Source organism: Podarcis gaigeae, assembly GCF_964106915.1.
Source record: "Podarcis gaigeae genome assembly, chromosome: 3".
Lineage (NCBI taxonomy): Eukaryota > Metazoa > Chordata > Lepidosauria > Squamata > Lacertidae > Podarcis > Podarcis gaigeae.
The window spans coordinates 121048136-121075006 of record NC_139680.1 but is presented as its reverse complement, the minus strand read 5'-3'; the positions used below and the strand labels follow the sequence as shown (position 1 = coordinate 121075006).

The window sequence follows — 26871 nt, the reverse complement described above, 5'->3', positions numbered from 1 at the left end:
AGCCTGCTGGCTCTGGCATAGGTCGGTGGCACTTTTGCCACCCTGAGCTCACCCTAAACACCTGCAAGTGTGCTGGCCCCAGGCTATTTTGACATCTTAGTTACAGCCCATTCCGGATCTTGCTGGACTGAAGATATTTTGCATGCCTGAATTAGTATCGTATCTTCATTTCTGTTATTGCTGCTGGTGTTTGTTTCTCATATATATGCTCGTTTTAGGGTATTGTTGGTTTTTTTTAAAAAACAACAACAACCACCAGGGGCAGATTAAGTGCATCCAGCAGATTCGAAACCCAATATTTTGACATTTAAAGCATGTGATTCTCTTCCCCTCTGAAAGGCTCATGGGTACTGTAGTTTGTTAAGCTTCCTGGGAATTGTAGCTCTGGGAACTACAGTTCCCAGGATTTTCTGCGGCGATGTGCCATGCATGGGCATGTGAAGAAATGGGAGTCTGTTGTTGCATTATTATAATTGTTTTATTGTGCACTTCTTGGGGATCATAATTTCTAATTATGACCACCAATAATTTATGTAAAATAAAAAAAGGAAAAACAATCCTTTAATTGCAACGAAGGGTTCAGCCAGCGGTTTTTTTTTTGTTTTTTTATTATAAATTATTAAAATAGCACATTCACCCAGTGCTTTACCAGTTGCTCTGGCTCCTGGTGGAGTATCAGGTCAGGTTTAAGGTGCTGGTTTTGACCTTTAAAGCCCTTTGTGGCCTAGGACCCTCGTATTTACGGGACCACCTCTCCTGGTCTGCCCCGCAGAGGACCTTAAGGTCCATAAATAATCATAGTTTAGAGGTCCCGGGCCCTAAGGAAGTCAGACTATCCTCCCCCAGGGCCAGGGCCTTCTCAGTGGTGGCTCCGACCTGGTGGAATGCTCTGTCCCATGACACCAGGGCTCTTCAGGATTTAACCTCCTTCCATCGGGCCTGTAAGACAGAGCTATTCCGCCTGGCCTTTAATTTGAATTCAGTCTGATCTTTTATTTCCCTTCCCTTCCCCTCCCCTTTTTATGATGATCACCTGCTCTGAGACCCCACAGCTAATTCTCCCCTGGTCTCCTCACTGGCCCAAATAGGACTAATTTAGCCAGCTAGCCCTGGTGATCATCTAATGTTTACTGGATGGATTTCCCCCTAAATTGATTTTTGAATTCTGAATTTATTGTTGTTTTATACTGTATTTTATGCTGTTTTTTGTTGCATCATTTAAGTGTTTTAAATTTGTTGTTAGCCGCCCTGAGTCCGGTTTCCTGAACTGGGAAGGGCAGCGTAATAATAATAATAATAATAATAATAATAATAATAATAATAATTTAGTAGAGCATGATTCTTTGAATCCCAGGGTCATGGTTCGAAAAAAATCCCCGTATTTCGGGGGGTCGGACTAGATGACCCTTGCGCCCTCTTCCAAACATACAATTCTATGAGTCTAATATTAATTTTATATCCCGACCTCCTTTCCTCAGCGCTTCGCCCCTCACACAACACCCCCGCGAGGTAGGCCTCGCAATGGCGAATCCGTTTCCCGCCCACCGCTTATCTACTTTCGGACTCCAACTCCCATCAGCCCCTGCGGCGACTCCAATGTCAGGGCATGACGGGAGTCGTAGTCCTGACGGGTCCCCACACGGCCTCCTCGTTCCCGAGGCGAGAGGTGGCGACTGGCCATGCCGGAGGTGAGAGGATTTGAACCCGAGGCTCCCACCCGGGCGCCGCGCTCTCCTCAACGAGCCCACTAGGTTGCACGGCCTCCGAGGGGCCCTTCCCGATTATTCCTAACTCTATGGAACGTGAGGGGAAACGTCACTTCCGGGAAGCCGCCGTCGCCGCCGGAAGTCGCTGAACTCTGCTCTCGCTCCGCTTCCTTCCTGCCCCCCCCCACCCGGTGCGGACGCGAAGGAGACCCGCCCGGCGGCCCGTTGCCATGGTGTTCTACTTCACGTCCAACGGTAGGCGGTTCGGGGCGGGGGTTGTTTTGAGGGGGGAGCCGCCGGCCACGCCCACCGCGCTCCTCCCGCTCTCCGTAGGGCCTTGGTTTTTTTTGGGGGGGGGGTCCTCGCCTCGGTTTATTCGCCCTGTATCTCTTTATTATCATTATTATTATTTCATTGGCATCCCCCGCTTTTCCTCAGAGGAGCTAAAGGGGGAGAGCAAGGAGGGGGGACCCCCCCCCAAGAAGCACACCGTTTCATCCTCACAACAACCCCGCGAGGTAGTTCGGGGCTGTTGCTGCTGTTGCTTCATCGTATCTGCATCTCTCCCTTTCCCTCAGGGGAGCTGAAGGGTCGCACACATGGTTCTACACACAGACACACACTCCAATTTCTTTATTTCTTATTTTTCAAAATGCAAAAAGCAGTATACTGGGGGTGGGGGAGAATGATGATAACAACAACAACAACAACTAGAAGGGGAAGAAATGGAGGCAGTGAGAGATTTTACTTTCTTGGGCTCCATGATCACTGCAGATGGTGACAGCAGCTGCAAAATTAAAAGACGCCTGCTTCTTGGGAGTAAAGCAATGAGAAACCTAGACAGCATCTTAAAAAGCAGAGACATCACCTTGCCCACAAAGGTCCGTATAGTTAAAGCTCTGGTTTTCCCAGTAGTGATGTACGGAAGTGAGAGCAGGAGAATAAAGAAGGCTGATCGCCAAGGAATGGTTGCTTTTGAATTCTGGTGCTGGAGGAGACTCTTGAGAGTCCCATGGACAGCAAGAAGATCCAACCTCTCCATTCTGAAGGAAATCAGCCCTGAGTGCTCACTGGGAGGACAGATCCTGAAGCTGAGGCTCCAATCCTTTGGCCACCTCATGTGAAGAGAAGACTCCCTGAAAAAGACCCTGATGTTGGGGAAGATGGAGGGCACAAGGAGAAGGGGACGACGGAGGACGAGATGGTGGGACATTGTTCTCGAAGCTACCAGCATGAGGGTTTTTTTTTGGGGGGGGTGGTCCTCGCCTCGGTTTATTCCCCCTTTATCTATTTATTAGGGACGTGGGTGGCGCTGTGGGTAAAACCTCAGTGCCTAGGACTTGCCAATCAGAAGGTCAGCGGTTCGAATCCCTACGACAGGGTGAGCTTCTGTTGCTCGGTCCCTGCTCCTGCCAACCTAGCAGTTCGAAAGCACTCTTAAGTGCAAGTAGATAAATAGGGACCGCTCCGGCGGGAAGGTAAACGGCGTTTCCGTGTGCTGTGCTGGTGCTGGCTCACCAGCTGCAGCTTCGTCACGCTGGCCACATGACCCGGAAGTGTCTTTGGACGGCGCCGGCTCACGGCCTCTTGAGCGAGGTGGGCACGCAACCCTAGAGTCTGGCCTGTATGGGCAGGGGTACCTTTACCTTTATCTATTTATTATCATTATTATTTCATTTGCATCCCCTGCTTTTCCTCAGAGGAGCTGAAGGGGGGGAGCAAGGAGGGGGGGACCCCCCCCCCAAGCACACTGTTTCATCCTCACAACAACCTCGCGAGGTAGTTCGGGGCTGTTGCTGCTGTTGCTTCATCGTATCTGCATCTCTCCCTTTCCCTCAGGGGAGCTGAAGGGTCGCACACATAGTTCGACACACACACAGACACACACTCCAATTTCTTTATTTCTTATTTTTCAAAATGCAAAAAGCAGTATACTGGGGGGGGGAGGATGATGATGATGATGATAATAATAATAATTTATTATTTATCCACCCACCTGGCTGGGTTTCCCCAGCCACTCTGGGCAAGTTCCATTAAAATGGAGAACCAGTGTAGAGCAGTGGTTAAGAGTGATAGACTCGTAATCTGGGGAACTGGGTTCGCTTCCCCGCTCCTCCACATGCAGCTGATGGGTGACCTTGGGCTAGTCACACTTCTCTGAAGTCTCTCAGCCCCACTCACCTCACAGAGTGTTTGTTGTGGGGGAGGAAGGGAAAGGAGATTGTTAGCCGCTTTGAGACTCTTTAAAGGGAGTGATAAAGCGGGATATCAAATCCAAACACTCTATAAAATATTAAAATACAGTTGTACCTCAGGTTAAGTACTTAATTCGTTCCAGAGGTCTGTTCTTAACCTGAAACTGTTCTTAACCTGAAGCACCACTTTAGCTAATGGGGCCTCCTGCTGCGGCCGCACCGCTGGAGCACTATTTCTGTTCTCATCCTGAAGCAAAGTTCTTAACCCGAGATTATATTTCTGGGTTAGCGGAGTCTGTAACCTGAAGCGTGTGTAGCCCGAGGTACCAGTATACAATAATTCACCAAACATTAAAAGCTTCCCTAAACAGGGCTGTCTTCAAATGTCTTCTAAAAGTCAGATAGTTGTGTATTTCCTTGACATTCCTTGATGGGAGGGCGTTCCACAGGGTGGGCGCCACCACTGAGAAGGCCCTCTGCCTGGTTCCCTGTAACCTCACTTCTTGCAGGGAGGGAACTGCCAGAAGGCCTTCAGAGATGGACCTCAGTGTCCGGGCTGAATGGTGGAGGTGGAGATGCTGCTTCAGGTATACTGGGCCAAGGCTGTTTAGGGCTTTCAAGGTCAGCACCAACACTTTAAATTGTGCTCGGAAATGTCCTATAACCCAATGTCTTTTAGGAGCAGTGTTATATGGTCTCTGCGGCTGCTCCCAGTCACCAGTCTTAGCTGCTGCATTCTGGATTAATTGTAGTTTCCGGGTCACCTTCAAAGGTTTTTGTTGTTTAGTCGTGTCCGACATTTCGTGACCCCCCTGGACCAGAGCACACCAGGCCCTCCTGTCTTCCACTGCCTCCCGCAGTTGGGTCGAACTCATGCTGGTAGCTTCGAGAACACTGTCCCACCATCTCGTCCTCTGTTGTCCCCTTCTCCTTGTGCCCTCCATCTTTTCCAACATCAGGGTCTTTTCCAGGGAGTCTTCTCTTCTCATGAGGTGGCCAAAGTACTGGAGCCTCTGGCGAGACAGTCTGCAGGCATGTAGGGTGTCAACCTGCGTACCAGATGGATCTGGTAGACAGCTACCCTGGACACAGAATGGACCTGCTCCTCCACGGACAGCTGTGCGTCCAAATGACTCCCAGGTTGTGAACATGGTCCTTCAGGGACACAGTTACCCCATTCAGAACCAGGGAGTCCCCCTCACCCACCCGCTCCCTGTTCCCGCAAAACAGTACTTCTGTCACGTCAGAATTCATCCTCAATCCTGAGAACCAGAATATATGTTTAAAGACTCTATACATCCCATGGAGGGTTCAAAAGGCAGCTTGTCCAGGCATCATATCTGCCTTGATTCGTTAAAAAAAAAGATTCTGAAGGAAAATGCTTCGTAGATTTCAGGCAACCTTAGCTGTGGGGTTTTTCCTTTGGCTGCTTTCATTGGGAAACATACTTCAGGGCAGAGGAAGCGCTGACAAAAATCCTGTCCGCAGCTCATTGCCAATTCAAAGTCTTTGGAGCTGATATGGACATCAGAATCCTGATCCACTTCTCTGAATGCTTCAGCTACAGCCCCCTCTGGCAGCTTTGGGGCCACAACATTGAAGACTTTTTTTTTTGAAATCTGCCAAAGTTAAAAAATCAAATGTGGCATACCTAGTTATCCCGCACTCTTCCATTTCATCCTCACAATAGTCCTGTGCAGTAGGTTGTTAGAATTATTGGGGGTTTCCTCCCTCTTTATCGTTGCCAAACCTGTGAGACTGAAGAAGGGCCGCCTCTTGGCATTTTCACATCTGGGCCAGCTGAAAGAACTTCTGGGAGAACTTGTCCTGGCCTGGAACAGAGCTTCCGAACCTCTGAGCTAGAGCAGAACCTTGTCATCTTATACAACAGATTTTGTTGTGGGTGGGATGCAAATAAGTTGGGGGGGGGGGAAGACACACTGTGTGTCTGTGTGGGGTTTGATCCGAAACTCTGCCTCATTTTGTTTCCCTTTTCCTTCCCCTCAGTTGTTCCTGGCGCTGCTTACACAATTTACATGGGAAAAGATAAATACGAAAGTAAGTACAACACTCTGGATATGCCTGTCAAGATGGAATCGATTTTATGTATTTTGTGTTTGACCCCATTTTTATTTTAAAACAGACCTTCTGATAAGTTGTGCATCTTCAGTCAGAACTCATTGGCTCTTTGGTATGGCAGAAAACAAGCCGTTATCCTGATCAGTGGGGTTTCCCCTGCCCAGCATTGTTTTAGAAAACAAACACCATTTTAGGATTAAATCCCTGACACTTTATGATAGCTTGATACAAAACAGTTTCCATGAGTAAAATTCATGGGAAACATAAGTACCTTTAGAGATGCTGAAGTAAAAGGCAACTGTATCAACACTGATTTAATATAAAAACATGCAAAAAAACCTCCGCCCTTAACATAGCAACAACCTTTAGAGGAGCCAGTGGATGGGAATTTGCCTGGTTCCACATTTTCGCTGGCTTGCAGCCACCTGTGTACCCCCAAAATCTGCTCTGCAAGCTAAGGACGGGAGGGAAGCCAACTGCATTAACACTAATTTAATATAAAAACATGCAAAAAAAAAAAAAGTCCGCCCTTAACAAGGCAACAACCTGTAGAGGAGCCAGTGGATGGGAATTTGACTGGTTCCACATTTTCGCTGGCTTGCAGCCACCTGTGTGTCCCCAGAATCTGCTCTGCAAGCGCTGGAAGGGAGGGAAACCCAAAATCTTGTTGCACAAGCATGCAGACATTGTTGGTGTTTGTCTGTCTTGAGAGACAATAGTGTGCCTCCAGAGGTGAAGTCAAACTGCTGCCTTAGCAGCATCAAGGTGATCCTTAGGGTGCAAACCTGAGCAGTGTGCATGGAGATCCTGGATGGCTTCTGGACCTGCTGTTGGGGATGGAACTGATAGAGTCAATTCTTGGGTGCCTCAGACCACATTTCAGCAAAAGGCTGATGGCATAAACATGTTTATGTTATTTCTGTGTAAAACGTTTCTCGTTTGAGCCAAATGCTGATGTAAATTAGCATTTTTTAAAAAAAGGGCATTTTCTTGCTTTTAGTGAACTTCCTAACAGGACTGTGAGCAAGTGATCTCACCCCCACTGAGATTGGGTGGGGGATTTTATCTTAAAATTGGAATCCAAGGAGGCCAGTCAGGCAATTCTGATGTATAAACTGGCATTTAGCTAAATGGTGTGTATCTGTATCCAATTTTTGTCAAGAAGCAACAGCTTTGAAATACTTTCTCAAAAGCAAGTCATTGCATAGATTCTTTTTTTCTGATTAGTTTGTAGCCCGAAAGTTGCGTGACTTTCAAAAGAAAGGGAAAACTGTTTCTACTCACATTGTCACAGACTTTCCAATGTTATAATACTGAAATTGCGGAAGCAATTTTTGTTGGTAGGAGTTCAAGAAAGTAATGAGCAGTTCCTTGAAATACATCAGCTGGTTGATTATTTTTGCACATGCAACTGTTAAAATTACTCTTTGATGGTCACCCATGACTTTTCAGATACCAACATTATTTTTAATCCTAAGGAAAATGTTTTACAGAATTGTACTGTTGTTTGAGCTTGGTCCCTTTAAAATAACGTTTGAAATCTCCTCTGAATTTATGTCCTCTCTACCAGTCAATTGTCCCAAATTGTGCTAATCTAAGAAGTCTTTCATACGATTAAGTAGCAATCATCCGTCCCTTTTTGTTAAGGGTCACTTAAATTTATGCACTGAAATATGAGGTCATTTTCACAGACATAAATATATTTAGTAATATTAATTACACAGGGCCTTTCCCTACTTACTTATATTTGCTGTACAGTGGTGGTTGTTTAGTGCACCTTTATTGAAATAAAACAGCTACTTCTGGATTATTTCTGAGCTATTCTCCCAATATCTTTCTTGAAATCTGTTTGTGTTTTTAAACTGAAGAAACATTTAGCAGCACAATCCTGTGCACGTCTAACCAGATGAAGCCAAAGTATAAAAGGTTAGACCTCTATTGTCTCACGATACTTAATGTGTGCACAAAGCATTTCCCTTGCAGAGACAACCAAGGGAAATGTGTGTGTCTGCATCACCTTTTTGAACTGCTAGTGTTGCATTAATCGTTCAGCAGTGCTACACATCTGCTCAGATCCAGTTAGGAACTTCAGCACTCAAAATTTGCAGCATAGTTCAAACTGAAATAATGGTTCCTGTCTTGAAAGTTTAGTACTGAATTCCATTGTTTCTAGAGAGATCTTCCTGTTTCACAGTTTGGTTTGTGACCCAGTGGACTCTAGTGATAATCTCTGTCCCAAACGTCCAGTTGTAACCTGACTCTCAGGGAGGACTGAGAGGGAATTATTTCCGCTCACTGCTTGGCTTGGCTTTTTCCTTGCAGATGAAGACCTAATAAAACATGGCTGGCCGGAAGATATTTGGTAAGTATTGATCTGAGCCTCTCTTAATGCCCTGGGTGCAAGGTTTCAATAAGGTAGCAAGGACTTCTGAGTAAGATTAGCAGACATGAAATAAGAGGGGATGTGGATAAGGAACTGCTTAAATAGCAAGAAGAGGAGGAATAAATGGATGGTTTTCCAAGTGGAGGGGTGTAGAAAGTGCCGTATCCCAAGGATCTGTATTGGGGGGGACCTTGGCTTTTTAACTTGTTCTTAAATGGTCCAGACTTAGGGGTGAGCAGTGAGGTGGCTGAGTTTGCTGAAATTGTTCAGGGTGGCGAAAACAGAAACAGATTAAGAAGAGCTCCAAAAGGACCCCTCCAAACTGAGCGAATGGGTGCTAATGGCAAATGTAGTTTGGCAGTGACAGTTATCGTAGAGTTTGAAAAGGTTCAGAAATCTCAGCCTCCCCCGTGAGGAAAGGTTAAAGTGTTTGGGACTTTTTAGTTTAGAGAAAAGGCAAGCAAGAGGCGACATAAAATTTAAATAATTGTGCATAGTGTGGAGAAACCGAATAGAGAATTTTTTTCCTCATAGCGTTAGAACTCGTTGACATCAAATGAAAATGAATGTTGGAGCTTCCAGGAAAGATAAAGTCCTTCTTTGTGCAGCACAGAGATGGACTATGGACGTTGCTCCTGCATGAGGCAGTGATGGCCACCAACTTGGGTGGCTTAAAAAGGATTAGACACATTCATGGAGCATAAGGCCATGGGTCGGCAAACTAAAGCCCGCGGGCCGGATCAGGCCCAATTGCCTTCTGTATCTGGCTCGCGTATGGTCCGGGAATCGCCACGTGGATTGCCAGCACACGCGTTCTTTCCCTCTCTCTCTCACACACACATGGCAGTGGCGCCGGCATCTCCTCCCTCCCTCCTCCTGACTTCTCCCTGCCCTGCCTAAAGGAGGAAGGGGACTGGGCTTTGTTGGTGCCAGCAGCAGCAGCAGCGCTCGAGTGGCCGCCATTTTAAGCAGCTCCTCTCCAGAGCATAGCTGTCAACTTTCAGATTTGAAGATAAGGGACCAGCAGCCTCACCTGTCCCGGGGACAGTCTACGGGATATCTAACAATCCGGGATAGCAGCAGGAAGCAGCAGGAAACAGTGCTGGAATAAGGGAATTTCCCGCAAAAAAAAGGAAGGTTGACAGCTATGCAAGTCCTTTCGCGCGCTGCTCATCATCCCTCCGCCGCCAGCCCCTGCTGCTCTCCACCGGGATTCGTGGTGCTCTTGCATCTTCCCCCCCCCCTTCAAAATATAGTCCGGCCCCACACAAGGTCTGAGGGACAGTAGACCGGCCCCCTGCTGAAAAAGTTTGCTGACCCCTGCATAAGGCTATCAGTGACTATTAGCCAGGAGGGCTCTGCTCTGCCCCCACAGTCAGGGCCAGCAATGCTTCAGACACCAGTTGCTGGAATCCACAGGAGGGGAGAGTGATGGCGCTCTTGTGTTCGGATCCCGCTTGCGGGTTTACCATTGGGGCCTCTGGTCAACCACTGTGAGAAGAGGAGGCTGGACTAGATAGGTCATTGGCCTGATCCAGCAGATCCTCTCCTTTTGTACTTGTCATGGTCATTAGTCTGTGAAATGAGTAAAGCTGACAGCAAAATCACATTTTAGAGCCCTTCTTTCTCTGCATTGTATAAGACTGGAGGTGGGATCCTAGTTTTAAATTTTACTCTAAATGCAAAGAAAAGCCCCCTGTGCTTATCATGCCCCCTCCCCCAGTATTGTTGTTGTTGTTTAGTCGTTTAGTCGTGTCCGACTCTTCGTGACCCCCTGGACCAGAGCACGCCAGGCACCTCTGTCCTCCACTGCCTCCCGCAGTTTGGTCTATCCAACCATCTCGTCCTCCATCGTCCCCTTCTCCTTGTGTCCTCCATCTTTCCTAACATCAGGGTCTTTTCCAGGGAGTCTTCTCTTCTCATGAGGTGGCCAAAGTACTGGAGCCTCAGCTTCAGCTCCCCCAATATATCAGGGGCCAGAACCTTGATTCGATAGTTTCCCACAAAACAGGTGTGAGTTCTTAATATATATATATTTTAATGCAGCAACATTCAGTGATTCAAGATTGTCTTGTTCTGTCCCCCCCCCATCCCAAAAAGGTTCCAGTGATAATTTCCCAACATCCAGTTGCGATGTCTGTTGTCCTGCCAAGTGTTTTGTACTACTGGTGTCTCCTTCCTTATATTTTCCCTTTCATCTGAGTCCAGCTGGCTCCAGGCCTTTCCATGTCCACTTTGCTATCTTTCTGGCAATTTTATTTCTGCAATCCCTTGTTAGCTTTGTAATTTTTATCTGCCATCTCTTATTACATTTGCTAATGCTGGTGTTTTATTCTTTTGGACTTTAACTAATATATAACTCCACGGTCCCCTGGGATCTGTTTTGACAAAGGCAGTACAGAAATGTTGTAAATTTATGATTTCGTGAGAAGCCACAAAGAAACGTTGTGAAGGACTGGACGTTGAATGATCGGGTTACTGGCAGACGAAAGCACTTCTGCCTTGGCCCAGAAAGCGGTGCCTAGGTTACACCCAAAGGCAGAGAGGATCCAAAGGAGTTAACATGATGATCTTTTTCCACTTCAGTAGATCCACCAACAGATTTCACACAAGCCATTTTGTATATTAAGCAAGCAAATGCAGCATAAACCACCCCACGAAGCATTTAATTCATATTCTCTTTCTCTCTTCCCAGCATTAACCCCAAAAGGTTGCTGTGCTTTTTATTTTGGTTTATTTAAAATACGAGGAATGAAATGAGCAGTTAAAGCAATGGGCTACAGTGAATAATGTAAGCAATGACAGTAGCTGAACAGAGGGCAGGTGAGGGCAGAGTATGAAACAGAAACTAGGAGCTGCTGCGTGTTCCCTTGTAACCTTCCTCTTGTAGATGCTGCCTCTTTGAGCCAGTGGAGAGGGGCTTGTGGACGAGTCAGACGGGTGGACTAGTCAGCTTCATCCTTCAGTAATGTAATGGGAAAAGGGGGCTGCTCGTGCGTAAGCGTTTAGGTCCTCCAAACTTTACCATCAGTTCCTAAACTTTCCCAGTCCGAGGAGCCATGGGTGCATGGCTACCTCAATCGCTGGCAGAATCCGTCAGTGGGCATTTCCGGAATTTACGCCAACATAAGAGTTCCTTGACGGACACTCTCCTTCTGGATTCTCTGCGTGACAGTTTCCTTCGCGGAGTGGGCGTCCCCAGCAGAGGTCCTGAGCCCTCCCCGCTGTTCTCACTGGAAACATCTTGGAGCCATTCCTCCGATTGAGTTTCTGCAGGAACTCTCCCTCTCCCCCTACTGCTTCCTTCCTCCGCATCCGAAGCTCTCCTAGCCTCCTTGAGCCCTTCCACCACCTGACTCTCCGATGGCAGTTCCCTGACAAGTAATAATAATACCGTATTTTTCGCCCCATAAGACACACTTTACCCCTCTGAAAAAGTAAGGGGAAATGTGTGTACGTCTTATGGAGTGAATGCAGGTGGGAGGCAGGCAGGAAAAGCCCCCAAAAGCCGCACACACGGTCTGCGTGGACAGTCACTGATGGGCTGTCTTTCTCCCACCTCGTAGAAAAGCCCGCAGGAGCCACGCACCCTTTGAAGAGCGCGTGGCTCTTGCTGGCTTTTGCAGGAGGTGGGAGAAGGGCAGCCCTCCTCGGGGAAAAGCCCCCAAGAGCCCCCCCCCACACTGCACACTCTTTAAAGGGAGCGCAGCTCTTGGGGGAGCCTTAGCCGCACGCAGCCTCTCCTGGGCAGGGGATGAAGGCTCCCCTTGCCCGGGAGAGGCTGCGTGCCGCTCTCCCATAAGCCAGGACAGCCAGTGGGATTGCTGCGCTGCGATCTCGGTGGCTTTCCTGGCTTCTGGGATTCAGAATAATTTTTTCCTTGTTTTCCTCTTCCAAAAACTAGGTGCGTCTTATAGAGTGAAAAATATGGTGATTTTTTTAAAAAACCTTTTATTTGTATCCTGCCCTCCCCGGCCGAGACCGGGCTCAGGGCGGCTAACATCAAATATTGGTATAAAATCAAACAATAATTACCTCCTAAAAACAAGTCAGGATCAGATTAAAATCTAATTAGATGGCTTTCTGCAGGATTAGGGTTGGGAACACTAAATGTTCATCAGGCCCAAGTGTTTACGCTGTTCTTATAAGGGCCTGTGAGAATACTGGTTCATACTAGTCCTTATACAAAAAGAGAAGGGGAGTCAGGCTGAGCCCTGGCCAAAGGCCTGGTGGAACAACACAGGCCCTGCAGAAAGATGTCAAATCCCGCAGGGCCCTGATCTCTTGTGACAGGACGTGACTGTTTGAAGGTGTCTGATGTGTCTGGAATGTTTTTAGGGCCCAAGCAATCAATTCTTCCCCTCCCCGTCTCGTTGAGCAACAAGGCAGACTACCCAGGTTTGTTGATAATTCTTAGCCATTGGAAGATAGCGTAAATGCAAGCTTCAGATTGGGATGAGTCATAGACTGGCTCTATTCCTTGGAGGGGGAAATGGCTACAGCGGTTTTTGTAAAGCAGGGCAACACTGCACCCTTTGGACAATGCTGGATGGGCATTTTCCAGGGCCCGCTTTAACGCTCTCCCTTCAGCTCTTCTAGAGGGAAGATACAACAAAATACTGATCGAACAAAGATTATGTCCCTGTAACAGCAACGAAATCGAAACCATCGGGCATGTCATCTTATACTGCCCATTATATCGAGACTCAAGTAAAGAGCTGATCGAACCGATTCTGAGGAAAATACCCCGTAGTACAGACGGCACCTATATCAGACACCTCTTAGCTGACAAAGAGCCCGAAATTAACAGGCCTGTGGCAAAGTACTGTTACATTGCAACAAGAATAAGACGAGCAATGATGTCAGCAATGGAGTTCAAATTGTAAACGTCGAAGGAACGATAATAAACAGTAGTGACATTTGAATTGAATTCTTAAAACCTTAAAAGACGAAACCTGGTCATAAATATAAGCACCAATTCTGTGAATTGGACATATTTCCCTGCTATGTTGTAGCACAATACTACTTATAATGTCATATTTTTTTATAAATTGCTTTCAGGTCATTGACCGTATTAAAGATATTTGATTTGAATGCTGGAGAAGGTCCCTGTTTCAGTCCCTAGCGGCATCTCCAAGGTAGGGCTGGGAAGGTCCCCTTCCTGAAGCCCCGGAGAACTTCCAGTCAATGCAGACAGTACTGAGCTGGGTAGACCAATGGCCTTATAGACTCTCTATAAGGCAGCTTCCCATGTTCCTGTCGGCTATCCTGGCCAGGGCTGGTAGGACTTGGGAGTCGGACAACATCATCAGGTTCCTTATCCAGCTCTAAAGAAGAGTTTGGATTTGATATCCCGCCTTCCACTTCCCTTCAGGAGTTTCAAAGCGGCTCACATTCTCCTTTCCCTTCCTCCCCCACAACAAACACTCTGTGAGGTGAGTGGGGCTGAGAGACTTCAGAGAAGTGGGACTGGCCCGAGGTCACCCAGCAGCTGCATGTGGAGGAGCGGGGAAGCGAACCCGGTTCCCCAGATTACGAGTAACACCACTCTTAACCACTACACCACACTGGCTCCACATAAGAACCTAAGCAGGGCTTGCTGGATCAGGCCAGGAGCCCGTCCAGCCCAGCATCCTGTTCTCACATCAGATGCCCCAATGAGAAACCCCCAAGCAGGATTCGAGCACGAGAGCCCTCTCCCCTCCTGTGGTTTCCAGCAGTTGCTATTCAGAATCTTTGCAGATCTGACTGCAGAGGCAGAGCTGAGCCATCGAGAGCCCTCTCTTCCTCCGTGTGTGCAGTGTGAAGAAGGCCTAGTCTCATTCATCTTGTATTGTTGGCCTTGGGATCGCTAGAGGGAGCACTAGGCTCAGAGGGAACTGGCGCTGTTTTAGCAGCTGTTTCCTTCAGCCTTTCAATTTCCTCTTCAGGCCATTGCATACTTTTGCAGAGATGTGAGCGTGATAAGCCATAAAAATTCCTTCCCCCACTATCAAGTATGCATGCTTTAAGATGCTGGTGGCCAGGTGGCGGCCAGCCTCTTGCAGCAGTACGTAGGGCAACATTTCTTTTGGGTTGAATCATCTCCTCACTCAGATCTGTGCTGTATTGTGTGCAGGTTCCATGTGGACAAGCTCTCCTCTGCCCATGTCTACCTCCGGCTGCACAAGGTAAACAGCCTTGCTCTGCTTCTTGCCCTCTGCGGTGGTTCTTACTCAGCCAAGTGGTGGGGAGGGAGGGCCCCTTGTCCACTTTGGGGGCTGCAGCCATCACCCCCTCCTCTCAGGGCCTGTCAGCCTCCCCCAAGGTAATGCACCAGCTGCTGAAAACTATCATGTTTAAAAGAGGTCCTCTGACATATGCTTGCAGCACTCTGCAGGTCTTGTCGGAGTTGATCAAGGCCATTTTATTACAAAGCCTATAAAATATTTTGCATAAAGAACAAGCCCCTGAGACTGGCTTTCTTCAACACCTGGTAGCCTCTGAAAGCTACCGTATTTTTCCATGTATAAGATACCCCCATGTATAAGACGACCCCTATTTTTGAAGCCCAAAATTAAGAAATAATTAACTGCAACATTCCGTGTATAAAACAACCCCCAATTTTAAACTTAATTTTTTTTTGGGGGGGGGATATAGTCTTATACATGGAAAAATACAGTAAATCCACTGATTGTGGTGTATGATTTTGTGTCGGATGTATCTACCCTGCAAACTTTTATTCCGTGATTTTCTCAGTCTTTAAAGTGCTGCAAAACTATTCAGGTTGCATCCGACTAAGTTCTACTGAGAGCAGACCCGTTGGAATCTCTGTATTTCGATGAGTCTACTCTGACTAATTTGGTTGTTATCTTTGCTGTAACAGACTAATTACAGTGGCCCTGCGCTTGCAGTTTGGTCGCAGGGACCCCCGGCTCTGCCTTCAGAATCCGCTTCCTTCCCAGCATGCCTTTTTCCTCTTCCTCCGCACGAGCTGCTCACTTCCTACCTTGCTTCCTTTCAGGGGCAGACGATGGAGGACATCCCAAAGGAGGTTTTGATAGATTGCGCCCACCTGGTGAAAGCCAACAGCATTCAAGGTAAGGCGTTGCTGTTCTCCAGCATGCCCTGGCCTGGAGAAACCAGCAAGGATTCAGAGAGGAATCATGGGTGGAGAATGAGGCCTTTGGGGGCAGCTGGAGCCAGCGGACGCTGCTCTGATGGTGTGGCTTCTCCCACCCGTTGCCTCGCAAGGGGCAGGCATCGCAGGAGCTGCTTAAGACGTCCTCCCTTTCCTCCTTTGCCAGCCCAGTCAACAACCATCTCTCTGATGGATATCATTTCTGTAGAGGTGCCCAGTCTCTTGGGGTACAGCTGCTGACATTGCCTTGTTGCCAACCTAAAGGACTCTTATTCTTTATATTTATTTCATTTCTGTCGCACCGTTTTCCTCCTAGGAGCTCAGTGGTGCATGTGGCTCTCCCACGTTCCTCAATTTAATTCCCACGACAACCCTGTAAAGTAGGTTAGGCTGATGAGAGACAGGGACTGACCCCTAAGGTCACCCAGTGAGCCCCATGACCAAGTGGGGATTCGAACCCTGATCTCTCCCAGGACCTAGTCCAACGCTAACCACCATACACCATGCTGGCTTACCAAGTCATGTGAAGAGTTGTTAGGAATTAGGGTTGACAGGGGGTGTGCGGGAGAGAAGAATCAGCTTGGTGAACAGAACGGCCCCCTTTGTTCTTTTAGGCTGCAAAATGAATAATGTCAACATTGTGTACACTTCCTGGGCCAACTTAAAGAAGACGGCAGAAATGGACGTGGGGCAGATCGGGTTTCACAACCAGAAGGACGTAAGTGTCTTGCCCCCGCTCCCATCTTCTCAGATACCCACCTCCTGGCTCCAGAGCACCGGCCCACCAGGGAAACAGTGGGAGGTTTGCTGCATGGATAAAGTGAGGAAGGAGTGGGTGGGAGTTCCTGCTGCCATTCTTCAGGCATCACGGCACCCTTTGGCTCCTCACCCACTGAGATTACAGTCTGTGCAGTGTGTGGATTGCTGGTGGGGGCTGGTTTGCAGGGGGGAACGGCGTATGCTCTGCCAAGCAACCGTTTATGATTTCATGTGAGAAGCCACAATGATTAAGTAAGGTTTGAAGTGGACAGTGGCTGTATGCCACACTCCTGTGTGTGTGTGTGTGTGTGTGTGTGTGTGCGTGCCTGCCTCTGTTGTTGTTTAGTCATTTAGTCGTGTCCGCCTCTTCGTGACCCCCTGGACCAGAGTATGCCAGGCACTCCTGTCTTCCCCTACCTCCCGCAGTTTGGTCAAACTCATGCTGGTAGCTTCGAAAACACTGTCCCACCATCTCGTCCTCTGTCGTCCCCTTCTCCTTGTGCCCTCCATCTTTCCCAACATCAGGGTCTTTTCCAGGGAGTCTTCTGTTCTCATGAGGTGGCCAAAGTATTGGAGCCTCAGCTTCAGAATCTGTCCTTCCAGTGAGCACTCAGGGCTGATTTCCTTCAGAATGGAGAGGTTGGATCTTCTTGCAGTCCATGGGACTCTCAGGAGTCTCCTCCAGCACCAGAATTCAAAAATGCCTGCCTCTATCCACAGTTAATTTTTTTTCAAGTTAACAACAAATATTGTAGTTTATTGCAAACACAACTGAACCTTATTTTTTTAAAAAAAATAATTTTTATTAAGAATTTTAGCATAACAAATTACCAAAAACATATCATCTTCATTCCCTCCCATTTTCCCCCTCCCCCGCAAGAAAAACCCTCCCCCCAGACTTCCCTCAGCTCCTCTCTCTGATTTTTCAACCTATGTTATTCTCTGCATATTATAAAACTGTAAAATTCAAAATACGGCTGTGTAATTTGGAATTTATGTAATTTGGTTTGATTTGATGTGATTGGTCGGTTAATAAAAAATTATTCTTAAAAAACAACAACAGTATCCACAGTTATGATTAATTAATAATGTTAATAATATCCACAGTTAATTCAAAGCTACCAACATAGAAAAGGGAAAGATGGAGGGCACAAGGAGAAGGGGACGGCAGAGGACGAGATGGTGGGACAGTGTTCTCGAAGCTACCAGCATGAGTTTGACCAAACTGCGAGAGGCAGTGGAAGACAGGAGTGCCTGGCGTGCTCTGGTCCAGGGGGTCACAAAGAGGCGGACACGACTAAACGTCTAAACAACAACAACCAACCTAGATGGCTTTAAAAGAGGATTAGACAAAATCTTGGAGGGGGAGTGGGCTACTGATGGCTACTAGCCAGAATGGCTAGGCTCTGCCTCCACAGTTTGAGGCAGCAGTGCTTCCAAATGCCCGTTGCTGGACACTGCGGGAGTGGGAGAGGGCTCTTGCCTGCAGGTTTCCCATAATGGGCATCTGGTTTGCCACTGTTAGAACAGGAAGCTGGACAAGATGGGCCCTTGCCTTGATCCTGCAGGCTCTTATTAGGTTCTTAACTTGTTTAGCACTCATCTATTCTGACCTGGGACGCAGGTGGCGCTGTGGGTTAAAGCCTCAGTGCCTAGGACTTGCCGATCGAAAGGTCGGCGGTTCGAATCCCTGCGGCGGGGTGCGCTCCCGCTGCTCGGTCCCAGCGCCTGCCAACCTAGCAGTTCGAAAGCACCTCCGGGTGCAAGTAGATAAATAGGGACCGCTTACCGGCGGGAAGGTAAACGGCGTTTCCGTGTGCGGCTCTGGCTCGCCAGAGCAGCGATGTCACGCTGGCCACGTGACCCGGAAGTGTCTCCGGACAGCGCTGGCCCCTGGCCTCTTAAGTGAGATGGGCGCACAACCCCAGAGTCTGTCAAGACTGGCCCGTACGGGCAGGGGTACCTTTACCTTTACCTTTTATTCTGACCTGGTGGCACCTTCTGCTGGTTCCTATGTTCAGGTCAATTCAAAGTGCTCACTTCATTTATGTGCTTTGTTTTGGTTGCGGCCTTACTGTTAGGAAAGTGTGCTGAAGCTTTTTTTAAGCTGAGTCAGAGGTGCGCATAGGTGGGGTCAAGATCCATGTTTGCTGGGCAGGCCGGTGAAGCCCCACCTGCATCACCTTTAGTTGGGAGGGGCTGAGTCCCCACTGCTTCCTGTTCATTTTCAGAGGTGTGCAGGGCTCTTGGAGATGACGACAGGGATTGAGCTGGGAGCTTTGCATTCTTCTTGTCATCACCCTGGAATGTGCTTGTGTGTTGGGCCTTAAGATGCCTCAAGACACTTTTGGTTCACCCCCCCAAAAAAAATAAAAATAAAAAAGACCTTAGAAAATGAGGTTGGGAATATACGAAGAGCCTGGTGTCCCATCTAGTCCAGCATCCTGTTCTCAGATGCCCCCATTGGGAAGCCTGCAAGCAGGATTCAAGCACAAGAGCAACTCCTCCCTGCTGAGATTTCCAGCAGCCTTGAACTGTGAAGGCAAAGCATAGCCATCATGGCTAGCAACCACTGATATTTGTCTACTCCTCCTTCAAAGCCCATTGGGAAGAAACTCTGTCCAGAGCTCCCAGGCTGGGCCAAATGGGCCAATGCCTTGACTTGTTTACAAGGCCCCTGGCAAAGGTCATGCTTCTCCCATGTTCAGCATTGTCCTTGCAAACCCAGGGCCCAAAAGCACATCACCTCCCTCCCCCCTTTTTGTGTGTGAAAAGTTCAGCCTGGAATTGAAAGGAAAGCCACCAGCCAGAGGCGAACCTGTAAAACACAGTCAGTGGCCTGCACTTGGGAATGAGAAACCCTGTTTTGTTCTCCTCCTCCTTCCAGGTCCTGAGCTACTCCAGCCAGCTGAACATTTCAGGGGTGCATTTTTTGACTTCAACACTTACATGGGCCTGTGACTTGTTGATGTGTTTCATCCCTCTCCTCTCCAGGGTGTGAGGCTTCCCCACAGGGTCGCTCGGGCTTCAAGCCCTGGCAGTGTGGCCAGGATTGAGGGGGATAGCAAGGGGAGGTGGGAAGTGGCGATGGCCTCCAAGAGGGGATGGATGCGGTGAGCCAGCCAGCCTGACCTGGGGGTGTGCTTTGGCCGTTGCGCAGACTTCCTGTGTTACTCTGGGCGAGTGATGTAATCTCTTGAGCCTGGAAAAAAGAAACCTTTCCAATGACATCAATGACATTGAATCAGATACTGGAGGCCCTGTAGCATGGGATTAATTTTTTAAAATAATGTATTTTTAACCAAATGAAGGCAGGAAGTTGCTGACTTAATGTTTTGAACTAGCGACATGATGGAAGGGCAGAGTGGTGTCTGACAGCTGTTCAAAACAACCTCAGTTCTGAATAATTAGAAGTGCAAGGGTGACAATGGCAACCTTCCACTTGGTCTTGGCAGGAGCCACAGCTGTATCTGGCCTCATTCCCTCTTTACAGATGCTCAGGAGAGCAGGGCCCTGGGCTTTTCCTCCTGTGTTGACTTCGTGGGGGTGGGAAAGATGAGGTTTGTCGGGGATGCTGTGCCTTCCAGCTTGACTGTAACTCAGTTGCCGTTCGTGCTGTCCAGGGTGCCCCCAACTGTGATGCCTTCCTTGCGACAGCCTTTCCCAGAAACATGGAATTGTAAGATTTGGAAGGGACCCAAAGGGTCATCAGGTCCAACCCTCTGCAGTGCAGGAATCACAGCTTTGGCCTCCAGCGATTTTGAGGAGGTGGGTGCAGGTCCATGCGAATGCTGATCACCGGTTTTTTCTGTCCCCAGGTGAAGATTGTCACGGTGGAGAAGAGGGTGAACGAGATCCTGAACCGGCTGGAGAAGACCAAAGTGGAGCGGTTCCCGGACCTGGCTGCCGAGAAGGAATCCCGCGACCGGGAGGAGAGAAACGAGAAGAAAGCCCAGATCCAGGAGATGAAGCGGAAAGAGAAGGAGGAGGTGAAGAAGAAGAAAGAGATGGAAGAGCTCAGGTGAGCCAGGCAATGACCCCCTTTGGGAAGTCAGGTTGGGCCCGGCCCAGTTGAACGGAGGGGTGGGGGGGTGTAGAAAAAAGCAGAAAACGAAGGCAGCCGGCCTGCTTTCCTGAGCAACACAGCCCAGGGCTAGGCACAGATTTGTCTTCCCTTTCTAGACAAATTCACACATAACTTTTAAATAACCTTGATATTATGCCACGATTTAGGACCTGCCTCCGCTGACTCTACAGGCCAGCAATGTGTTGAGCCGAGAGGCTCTCCGAGCAGCAGGAGCGATGCCTCTTGGCCTTGCTGCAGACGTAGGCAAGCAACTTTCTGTCAGGGTTTTTTTGGGGGGGCACAACCCTACCCCCACCCCGTGACAGTGGTTGGTTCCTTGGCCAGTGTGTGTCATGCCACCCCTTCCTTGTTCGTGCTGGCCAGTGGCATAAGCATGTGAGCGCCCCACTAGGGTGCTTTCAAGCATGCTGGTATTTGCCCATGAACCCTGCCTCCTTGCTAGGCTTTGGTTGCAGTTCACTGCCTCCTGGGCTCCTCTTCCATGGATTTGTCAGGAAACTGGTGTTTGGGCTGCCTGGGTTTGACTTTGGCCAAGGTCCAGAGATGACCAAGGGTGTGTGGTTCTCTATGTGCGAAGCTCTGATCCCGGCTTCGGTTGGGGAGGGCAGGATATAAATAAAAATTATTATTATTATTATTATTATTATTATTATTATTATTATTATTATTATTAATAAAGTTGGTTGCAGCAGCCCTTTGAGCCTCATGGGGTGCTGATCTGGGGGTCCCTGGACCTTTGCAGCTGGGGGGCTGACTGCCAGTTGTGGGAAATGGAATTCTTTTGGCTTCCAGCTTTTCTGATCTTGCAAGCTCTTGAAGGAACTATTAGAGCAACAGTGGGGATGCTGCAGCCTGTGGGCCAAGTTACGCCCAGGAGGGATAATAACTTGGCTCCGTTTTCCCCCAAACCGTGCCCACAACATGTGTAGGGCAAGTAAAAACGTGTCTGCAAAGGAGAAATCAGGAGCCTTGAAAACACGGTTGTTCCTCGGCAAGTCATCCTTGCTGTAAGTGCCAGTCTGTTCACTGATGCTTAAAGTAAGCCCCTCGGGCGTCACCTGCTTTCGTATGGGATCCTTGTTTGTGGGTTTCGTAGCTTGAGAGGAAGAAGGGATAGATTTGTGAGTGCCCTTCTGCTGCTTTCCTTTTGAAATTGGGTTACCTGATTTCAGGTGATAGGCAGGTGGCCCATAAGAACATCGGGAGAGCCAGTGGCTCATTTGGCCCAGCATCCTGTTCTCCCAGCGGCCGACCAGATTCCCCCAAGCAGGACCCAAGCGCAAGGGCTTTTTCTGCTCCTGTGGCTGCCAGAGACTGGCACTCAGAAGCATCGCTGCCTCCAAGCGCTTTGGAAGTGGAGCAGAGCCATCCTGGCTAGTCACAGGATTCTGTCCTCACCCCTGCATTAGAGGGCTGTGCTTTTTTGCCAGCCAGGTTTTCTCTAGCTGAGCAATGTCTGAATGCACTGTTGCCTTTCCTTTTGCAGGAGTTACTCTTCCTTAATGAAAGCGGAGAACATGTCCTCCAACCAGGTATGTCCAGGCTGCGTCTCGCGAGGAGCCTGTTGCCCTAGTGAGCAGCAGGAGGCAGAAGAGGCTTCTCAGCCAGAAAGTGAACTCCAGACTCATTTGCCTGTAAGGGTTAGAGTTATGTGACTAGAATGAGGAGGCAGGAAAGACTTAATCCTGAAAAGCTGCCTGTCCCCAGCTGGTTGGCATTGTTTACCTGTGGAACTCCCTCCCACAGGATGGCCACCAATTTGGATGACTCCAAAAGAGTATTAGACAAGTTCATGCAGGAGGGGGGGAAGGCTTTTGATGGCATTTGTCTTTCTGTGATGATCAGGTAGATGTGGACCCAGTGAGGGAGAATTAATTCTGGGGTCCAGCCTGAGAGTTGCCCAGTCCCTGCAAAGCTCGCCTGCCCGCCCTTAAAACATCCTCTAGAAAGCCCTTTTTCTGTCCTCCCCTCCCGCAGGACGGCAACGACTCAGATGACTTTATGTAAACCAAGGCACCCTCCTCTTGGACGATGAAGACGGACCTGAGCTCTTCGCTGTCGGTGCCAAAAATAAGCAAGCGAACTTGGGAGTCTCTGTGCCCGTTTCATCATTCTGGCCAGCGTCCGGGAGGAGGTGGGCGCCTCCCCTTCCTGGACAGACGCTCTGTGGCTGCCACCTTCCAGTTCCAGAGCCGCGAGGAGGCGTGCACCTTTCCAGGGGAACTTGGGGAGGTGCTGTCGGCTGTGGCTTTTCATGCCGGAAGCCTCCTGGGGAGCAGACCGTGGCCTTAGAATCGGAGTCTGTGACCTGAGTCTTCATTTCACAGTGTTTGGGTTTAGGGTATTTTTTCCTTAAGTGATGGGTTTGTGGTCCCCCTCCTCCCTTTGGTCGAGTGCACCTGTGTCAAGAGTCTGCTTCTCTCTTTAAACTCTGTAAGAATCTGCTCCGCACAGCTGCATCGCCCGTGCTGTAAAATGCTTGCCTGGATCTCGAGAGCATCACTCATTTGAGCAGTCATGTAACCGTAGGGATGGGATGGGACCTCCATGCCAGACCCCACAAAGCTCACTGCCCCTGTTCAAGTAAAACTGGACTTCTGTGTGATCTCTGTGCAGCCCACTGGTGCCCTGAGCGAGGCCGACTGTGGGATCATCCCAGGGCTCTGGCGGCAGAATTCGACCTCTCCACCCTCAGCTACCAGCACTTGCCTTGTGAGGGACTCCTTGCTTGCTTCTCTTCTGCCTGTTGCCCTAGTAGCAGCAGCTCAGGAAAATCTCTCCTTTGACCGTTCCCTCCATAGCAAACTTTAACTGCTCCTTTTTCACTCTTTTTTTTTAAGGCTGGCAATGTGATTCTCTCTCAATATGCTTTCTTTCTGCAGTTAGGCAATCTGTCTGTCTCTCTGTGTCTTTTCCCTACCCCACCCGCGTTTTGGCTTTCTCTCTCCTCCACTTCTCGTCCCCAGCGTCTCGTTTGCAAAGCTAGCAGGGCTCACAGCTGTTTGGTTCGCCTCTGTGGGGAAGGTTGCAAGATGCATTCCTTGAAATTTCTCAAGCAGGGGCATCACAGTTCCTCTCTGAAGTTTTCCAAAGGGGAGAAGCAGCTGCTTTTTAAGACCAGACTGGGGAGCCTCAGATTGTGGGGGTTTAATTCCCAGTTCCTCCAACAGCGTCAGGACTGCCCTCGTCCCCTCCAGAGGCTCGAAGTTCCTACCACAAGACCTGACTCCAAGCTCCCAAAAAACGCCTTTCACGTTGCCATGGGGTCAGGACCAACCGCGTGCTCCTGCTGCCCCATCAGCGACCTTAGAGGAAGAAGCGCCAACCTCAGCCCAGGCCAGCCTTCCCCAACATGATGCCCTCTTGATGTTTTGGATTATGGCTGTAGTTACGCAGCTCCACTAGCTGGAATTTTGTTTGGGGTGGGTGTTAGGTTGGGGAGAGTCTGGCCTAGGGCTTCCCCTAGTACCTCCATCGTGTCTACACATCAGCGCTCTGCCTGACCTCAAGAACGACTCTAGAGGATGTTAAGTGTGTCTGTCTGAACCTTCACATGTGTGCAGTCCTCATGAGAGGCTCAGCATTCCCTTCTGTGAGAAATGGGAACTTTGGCGCAGATTTAACGCACATTGCCTGAATGTGTGCCTGTTGCTGCAACCCTGATGCCTAATAAAAAGAAACTTGCACACCAGGAGCTAATGGACGAGTGATTGGTTTATTGCAAGACAGTGTGCATGCTAAAATCCATTGTGTAATTTATAGTGCAAATATAGGTGCAGGCGGCAGTTTTATTACTGATGCATTCGCATTCCTAGCTTAAAGACAACAGATCCCTGAGTTCCAAGAAACAGAAAGTGAGCATAACATTCATAAGAACAGAGCCTGCTGGGTCAGGCCAAAGGGAGCCCAGCATCCTGTTCGCACAGTGGCCAACCAGATGCCTGTGGGAAACCCCAAAGCAGGATCTGACCCCTCCTGTCCTGCGGCTTCTAGCAACTGGTACCCAGAAGCACCACTGCCTCTTCCTGAGCTGGCAGAGAATGTCTGTTGTGGCTAAGAGCCATTGATAGCCCTCTTCTCCCTGAATTTGTCTAATCTCTTTGGTGGGGTAAACCTTTCCATTACAGTGGTACCTCGGGTTAAGAACTTAATTCATTCTGGAGGTCCATTCTTAACCTGAGACTGTTCTTAAGCTGAGGTACCACTTATGCTTATGGGGCCTCCTGCTGCCGCCACGTGATTTCTGTTCTTACCCTAAAGCAAAGTTCTTAACCCGAGGTATTATTTCTGGGTTAGCGGAGTCTGTAACCTGAAGCGTCTGTAACCCGAGGTACCACTGTTATTTCATGTTATTATGTATATGAAACAGGGAGAACAATTACAGCAACAGACGAACATTAAGGATGAAAAACAAAACAATAAAATAACCCGGTTGCACATGGGTTAAAGTCACAAAGCCCAAGTAAAAACTTTGGACTTTTATCAGATCACAAGAGTATTGTTCCAGATTTGCCAGGCTGTTGTGCAATGGTTGTCTTGAAAATGATGGTTTCGCTTTATACGTCATATAAAGGAATTCCAGATCACATAAATACGAGTGTGGACATTCTCAAATTATGCATGGCTTTCTTCATTGCAGCTCTTCCAGAGTGAGCGGTACCATGTGTCTAGTGTAAGATTTTGGGCTGTTTTCCATTGAGTTACAATATCTGTTTGTGCTGCCCAGATCATATATAAGACCAGTTCTTTTGACAAGACATTTAGTCTAATCTTTTTTTTTTGTAAGCCAGCCAAGTTGGTGGCCGTCCCTGCTTCCCGTGCAGGGAAGTGATGGCTTAACTGTGCTGCATGAAAACACATTTTATCCGTCTTTTATCTATTTGTTGCAGACCTGAAATTATAAAAGGAAGATAGCAGGGTTTCTACCTTATCCAGAAGAGAGTGAGGACTCGAGAGTAAAGATTAAGATTTCTCCTGTTTGTTGAGAGCTAGGCTCTCCCCTCTCTCTCTGAAACCTGCAAGCTGTCAGGCTATGGAGAGCTCACCCTTTTGCCCGGTCGTTTGACTGTGTATGTTTTAATGTCTGTTCCTTCAGATTACCATTGCTGCCTATGTGAGATGAATTTGGGGTGAAGAGGGCAGAAATTGTCATTTTTGGGAAAACATGTCTCATATTCCTAATTTTAAGGTGTCATAAATTAAGGCTTCATTGTTTACACTTAAAGAGGAGAAGCATGTCTTTCCTGGTACCCAGTTTATCAGTTTGATCCTCTTCGCAACTCTCGAGTCAGGACGTCTGATGGTTGCTTAGAATCATAGGATTGGTTATCTAGTCCCAACTCCCTTCAGTGCAGGAATTGCAGTTGAGGTATCCCCGGCAGGTGTTCCTCCAATGCCTAAAAACCTCCAATGAAGGAGGATTCACCAGCTTCCAAGGTAGCCCATTGCAGTGTCGGAATGGCTCTTGCCATCAGAAACTTCTTCCTCATGCCGAGTCAAAATCTCCTTCCTTGAGCCAGCGTGGTACAGTGGTTAAGAGCGGTGGACTCGTAATCCACATGCAGCTGCTGGGTGACCTTGGGCCAGTCCCACTTCTCTGAAGTCTCTCAGCCCCACTCACCTCACAGAGTGTTTGTTGTGCGGGAGGAAGGGAAAGGAGATTGTTAGCCGCTTTGAGACTCCTTAAGGGGAGTGAAAGGCAGGATATCAAGTCCAAACTCCTCCTCCTCCTCCTCCTCCTCCTCCTCTTCTTCTCCTTCTTCTTCTTCTTCTTCTTCTTCTTCTTCTTCTTCTTCCTCCTCCTCTTCTCCTTATTCCTCTTCCCCTTCTCCTCCTCCTTCTTCCTCTCCTCCTCCTTCCTCTTCCCCTTCCCCTTCTCCCTCTTCCTCTTCCTCCTCTCCTCCTTCCTCTTCCCCTTCTCCTTCTTCCCCTTCGTCTTCCTCCTCCTCTTATTCCTGCTCTTCTTCTTCATCCTCCCCACCCTCCGAAGCAGCAGAGAACAAGCTTGCTCCATCTTCCATGAGACAGCCCTTTCGAATATTTGCAGGCTGTCTTCACACCACCTCTCAGTATGTTTCCCCATGCGGAACACCCCCAACTCCCTCAATCGTTCCTTGCAGGGCTTGGTTTCCAGGCCGCCACCCTGGCTGCCCTCCTCTGCACTCCTTCCAGCTTGTCAATATCCTTCTAAAATTGGGGTGCCCAGAACTTTGATGCAGTATTCCAGGCGTGGTCTGAACAAGAGGCCTTTCTTCTCTCCCACAGCCAATAAACGGCTGGATAAAAGTGTCTTCTCAAGGTGGCAGTGGTGGCGAATGTGGCAGTGGGCATTAGCTCACATTTGGAGCCTTGCGCTCCTCTCAATTCTATACCTAGAGATGGGTGGTGGCCTGAGACAGTGCTCACTTTCATTTGCATTTATTGTTATTATTTTCTTTTGTAAGCAAAATTTACTGGAGTGCAAATAGTCAACAGTAATATTTATTGGAATCATGCATTTCAAATATGCACACAGTTCCTGTGTTTTCTTTACAAACTTTTAC

The 26871-nt window shown here is 48.5% G+C and overlaps 2 protein-coding genes across 2 annotated transcripts in view; both read left to right on the top strand.

Moving 5' to 3' along the window:
• LOC310842040 (sterile alpha motif domain-containing protein 12-like) overlaps positions 1 to 26871 on the top strand; it is a 225228-nt gene that overhangs the window by 129085 nt on the left and 69272 nt on the right. The window lies entirely within an intron of this gene.
• Positions 1814 to 24023, top strand: CCDC25 (coiled-coil domain containing 25). Its single transcript, XM_083733852.1, has 9 exons — positions 1814 to 1961; positions 5909 to 5959; positions 8303 to 8342; positions 14482 to 14533; positions 15367 to 15442; positions 16098 to 16201; positions 20061 to 20263; positions 21816 to 21861; positions 22307 to 24023. The coding sequence occupies exons 1-9, from the start codon at positions 1937 to 1939 to the stop codon at positions 22334 to 22336; spliced, it is 627 nt and encodes a 208-aa protein (XP_083589978.1). The 5' UTR covers positions 1814 to 1936; the 3' UTR covers positions 22337 to 24023.

What these genes read in the sequence shown, in the direction of transcription:
- CCDC25 (XM_083733852.1), top strand. Translation starts at nt 1,937, where the DNA reads ATGGTGTTCTACTTCACGTCCAACG. An exon ending in TCTACCTCCGGCTGCACAAG is followed by an intron (nt 14,534 to 15,366) that starts GTAAACAGCCTT and finishes GCTTCCTTTCAG; the next exon opens with GGGCAGACGATGGAGGACAT. An exon ending in GAAAGCCAACAGCATTCAAG is followed by an intron (nt 15,443 to 16,097) that starts GTAAGGCGTTGC and finishes TTGTTCTTTTAG; the next exon opens with GCTGCAAAATGAATAATGTC.